This window comes from Notothenia coriiceps, unplaced genomic scaffold (genome assembly GCF_000735185.1).
Source record: "Notothenia coriiceps isolate Sejong01 unplaced genomic scaffold, NC01 NC01_scaffold00007583, whole genome shotgun sequence".
Taxonomy (NCBI): Eukaryota; Metazoa; Chordata; class Actinopteri; order Perciformes; family Nototheniidae; genus Notothenia; species Notothenia coriiceps.
The window spans coordinates 332906-337158 of record NW_011340284.1 but is presented as its reverse complement, the minus strand read 5'-3'; the positions used below and the strand labels follow the sequence as shown (position 1 = coordinate 337158).

The following is a 4253-nucleotide window of genomic DNA, read 5'->3' as shown; positions in this document are numbered from 1 at the left end:
TACGAGTTAGGTGTGGTGCACTGAGTATTTGTTCACGGCAGTCACGTACCGTTGGTCCCTGTTAGGCTTCAGTACGGTCTCCCTTAAAGGTCGTAGGGGGAGCTGCTAGTGTGGTGTGAAAGTGGTTAGAGACATTAGCTCGGGAGCACGCCGAGGCTGCAGGTGGAGTTGCCAGTTTGCTGGTCGCTTCGCCGAGCTTACGGTATTAAGTGCGTAAGTACCCGCCATAACTAGCACCTGAAGACTAGTTGGAGAGTTTAACTAGTTTCTGTGAGGCAGTTAGAGGGACGGGCCGCGGTAGCGTGAGCGTGTCACACAGTGTTGTCATCATGGGGAGTGTAGGGGATTTTTTTAAGAGCACCTTCAGAGGAGCTGCTGGAGGGTTTCTCACATGAGCAGCTGATCTGTGTTGCTGAACATTTCCACTTTGATGTTGGGGATAAAAGAATGAAAGAAAACATAAGAGGGATTGTTAAAGCAAATCTGTTTGAGTTAGGTGCTTTCAAAGGGGGAAAGCATACTGTTGGTCCTAGCAGAGACGGTGTTGATATGTCTGGCTGCCGTGATGCAGGACTGACTTTTGAACAGAGAAAGGAGTTGTTGCTGTTGGAGGTAGAAATTAAAAGGCTTGAGGTAGAGGAGCGGAGGTTGAATTTAACTGCTCGGGCTGCAAGCCAGACCTCTAATTTCTCTGGTAGAGCTACTCCGTTTGACGTTGGCAGTAATTTGCGGGTAGTGCCTCAGTTTAGGGAACGAGACCTACATATTTGTTTTCCCTGTTTGAGCATGTAGCTGATAGCAGAGAGTGGTCTGATGCTGAGATTACCTCATTGTTACAGTGTGTAATGACAGGTAAAGCCCGGGAAGCCTACTCTGCTCTGACGGTGGCAGAGAGCAAGGTTTACCTAACTGTTAAGACTGCTGTTCTGAAGGCCTACGAGTTAGTCCCTGAGGCATATTGACAGAGGTTCAGGTCCTGGGAGAAGTCTAGCAGACAGACCCATGTTGAGTTTGCCAGGGATCTGGTACTTTTTTTTTGCAGATGGTGCAATACGCTAAATGTGGATTAATATGCTGCATTGTGTGATATGATGGTGTTGGAACAGTTAAAAAATTCTGTACCCAGCCACATTGCAGTTTACATCAGCGAGCACAAGGTGAGGACTGCTGCAGAGGCCGCTGTACTGGCTGATGACTACGTGCTGATACACAGGGGCGGTCGGGACTTCAGGGTCCAGGAGGAAGGAATGTATCATGCAGCAGGTAGATGGGAGGAGGAAGCTCATGCACACTTGGGTAATGCTGAACGTGCGATGCGAGGGCAGCCACGGGTTGACCCATCAGAAATCTGTAACTTCTGCAGGGGGAGAGGGCACTGGAAAACTGACTGTCCCAAAGCTAGGGCTAGCAGGGGGAATAATGGGGGCCAGGTTAATTCTGCTGCTTGCGCTGTGTCTGTGATACCCTTACCTGTCATCTCTCCCTGTCAGCAGGTTATCGAGCCATGCGGGTTGAAGGAACCAGGTTTTTCTGCATTTTTGTCAAACGGATGCATGTCATTGGTGGGAAGTGACATCAGCGAGCCGGAAAAGATTTCGAGAGACACTGCATCGTATGATTCATACATTCTGAGCTCTGTGCTACCGTTTTCTCTAAAATCTAGAACTGGGGATTTTTTCCTGATGCGAGGTATGGGAATGAGTGTTGTGCCTGTTCCTCTGCATTCTGTTGTGCTTTTTTCTGGTTTGGTGCAGGGTGAGGTCGCCATGGGGGTCCATCCTGTAATGCCAATTGAAGGTGTGGATGTTATCCTGGGTAACGGCCTGGCTGGCAGCCGTGTGTGGGCTGAGGGTCCACCGCCTACCATACGGTCATCTTCACCCACTGTGACTGTTAACACAGAGGAGAACGCTAAGTGCTCCCCTGAAGTGTTTGTGGCTTGCGCTGTGACACAGGGGAAGTCTGAGCAGGGTGAAGAGGTGAGTGAGATAGATTCTGTGGTTGTTCCTGACTTGTTGTTGTCTGTATCCCGCAGTGAATTGGTGATAGAGCAGAAAGCTCATTCTTTCTTTGAGGCGGTTCTCTCCACTGAGGATGGAAATGGCACAACCGATGCTGTCTGCTGCAAGGGGAGCTGCTGGTCAGAAAATGGTTGTCACATGGGAAAGACTTCATTGGTGAGCCAGTCTTTCAGATTGTGGTGCCTGTAACATTTCGTGACTGAGACTGGAAGACCCCAGTTAACCCACCTAAACTGGAAAAAGACCCGGGGAACCAGCTAAAACTACTTAACTGTAGAGAAAAATTGGCATCTCGGTTACCTTATGCTCCCCTTCAAGGTGTATGTGTGTGTCTAATGGTTTAATTCCTCACTCCTCACTTGCGCATCGGTCTATGATGGGTTTATGTTCCCTTCGACAGTATGTGAGAGCTTCGATAGTAATCCGTCGAATATACTTTCAGTCACAAAAAATTATTTTAACTTAATATTTTTTTTTTAAGTTTTCACTGTCTCTGTGTAAGTCTCGTACAAAAAAGCAAAATTACGGTAACGTTTTGTTGAAAAACTAAGTCTTGTTGTCGATTTTCCATTCGTATAGAGGCAAAAAACGATGGATTTCGATGCAGCACACACAGACAAAACGAAGGGGACAGCCGCTCAAAGACTAGCGAGTCACTACTATGATTATGGAGAATCTCAGACACCTAGAGTCGAACGAATCGTTTCGAACAAACCACGTCAGGTAATCATTATTTCGTAAATATATGACAATAACGCGAGGACCCGACGTTGTGTTTCGTCCCTCCGCTCTGCTCCCCACTTCTTTATATTGTTACAAATCAGTCCGTTTTTGTGCACCCAAACGAGATAGGACCGAGGTTTTACCACCTTACTCCGAGGGGTAACTGTAGTCCTGTCGACTTGAATGTGTAGAAGGCCTCGTCTGACTTTGAGTAGAGAAAGCTGAGATGAAGCTCGAATATCCTTAATGATTGTTCGTGAATAGTATGATTATTTCCTGACCGAATAGATCTCTTTCGGTCAACTCATCGTGAACTTTACAAAAATCGAGATACTTTGGACTACATGAATATACTAAGACAAAAGAAGTTCAAACATGAAACAACCAGCTTGCGTAAATAACATATCAGCGAAACCTATTTTCTTGCAGTCGATTTACGTTACATTGACATTTACTTTACATTACAAATTATTTGGTTTTATCACTTACCTTGGTCGTTGTCCAGGGGCTCCGACCGTGCCTCTCTCACCGGGTTCTCCTCACTCTCCCTGCATAGGCCGACCCGAGAGAAGAAGATCCGGAAAAGCTGGGTTCCACGTCGAGTAGTCCATTTTTGCGGCCGGGGTGTCGTGGCCTAGGACATTTGTGTCTCTCTCTCTCTCTGGTGCCTTACCGGATCACCACACCTCCCCAGCAGTGTGGAGGGGGGGTATTTCTTTCCTCAAGTTACTCCTTGTGGCAATTGATGGATTGTCCTGCGGAGAAGTGTGGTTTTGTTATGTCGATGTTATCGGAAGTTTTGAGGTGTGACTGCAGATATGAAGAAGAGTTTGGTCGGTTGTTTGGAGGGGGACGGGTGAGTCGTTGAGGGTCGCGGACTTCTTCGTAAATTCTCCTGTCTCATCCTAGATTCTTCCGGTCTCGTTTGTCGTATCATGCACAGTCTCATTGGGTTTTTTGATCCTCGAGTAGAGGATGCGAAGGCACACCTGTCCTCTGGTAAAACCAGTCAGGAACTGGGTCGTGTATCCTTTCCGGGCCTTACAAAGAGATCTTTGCCGTTTTGATCGGGAACCGTGGGGTTTTGGTCTCTGGACTGGAGGGTCCTGATTTGCTCGCGACGAGTCAAAAAGCAAATATGGCTACAAAGGAAGATTGGACCCCATCTGCTGTTGAAGAGAGTAGTGGGGGGTCGACTTATGGGGGGATACGGCCTGGGGCAAATGTACCAGAATACACTTATGCTTCCCCAAGGCTACCACACTGTCGTAGTTGGGTAATTTGCAAGTTTTCCGACATGACCATGTAGCGTGTCCCCTACCCCCGTGTCACCTCCCCTAAAGAGTGGGACTAAACCGATGGAAAGCAAACTGTACACACTGTACGAAATTATACGGCTCTGTGTGGGAAGAAGTTTGTTCCAGTTTTATTTATGGCATGTAGTACATTAATATACAAATGTCTGTGGGTCTACAGGGCTGACTAATACATGAAAAAGGACTCCGGAAT

At 47.3% G+C, this 4253-nt stretch overlaps 1 protein-coding gene across 1 annotated transcript in view; it reads left to right on the top strand.

Moving 5' to 3' along the window:
• The first annotated feature begins 845 nt into the window (after nt 1-845).
• The window catches only part of LOC104944161 (A disintegrin and metalloproteinase with thrombospondin motifs 3-like), a 50445-nt gene continuing 47037 nt past the window's right edge, over nt 846-4253 (top strand). Inside the window, exons 1-4 of the mRNA XM_010769649.1 lie at nt 846-940; nt 1127-1263; nt 1494-1510; nt 1755-1979. Of these exons, the coding sequence (XP_010767951.1) occupies nt 846-940; nt 1127-1263; nt 1494-1510; nt 1755-1979 (474 nt within the window). The remainder of the gene's footprint in view (nt 941-1126; nt 1264-1493; nt 1511-1754; nt 1980-4253) is intronic.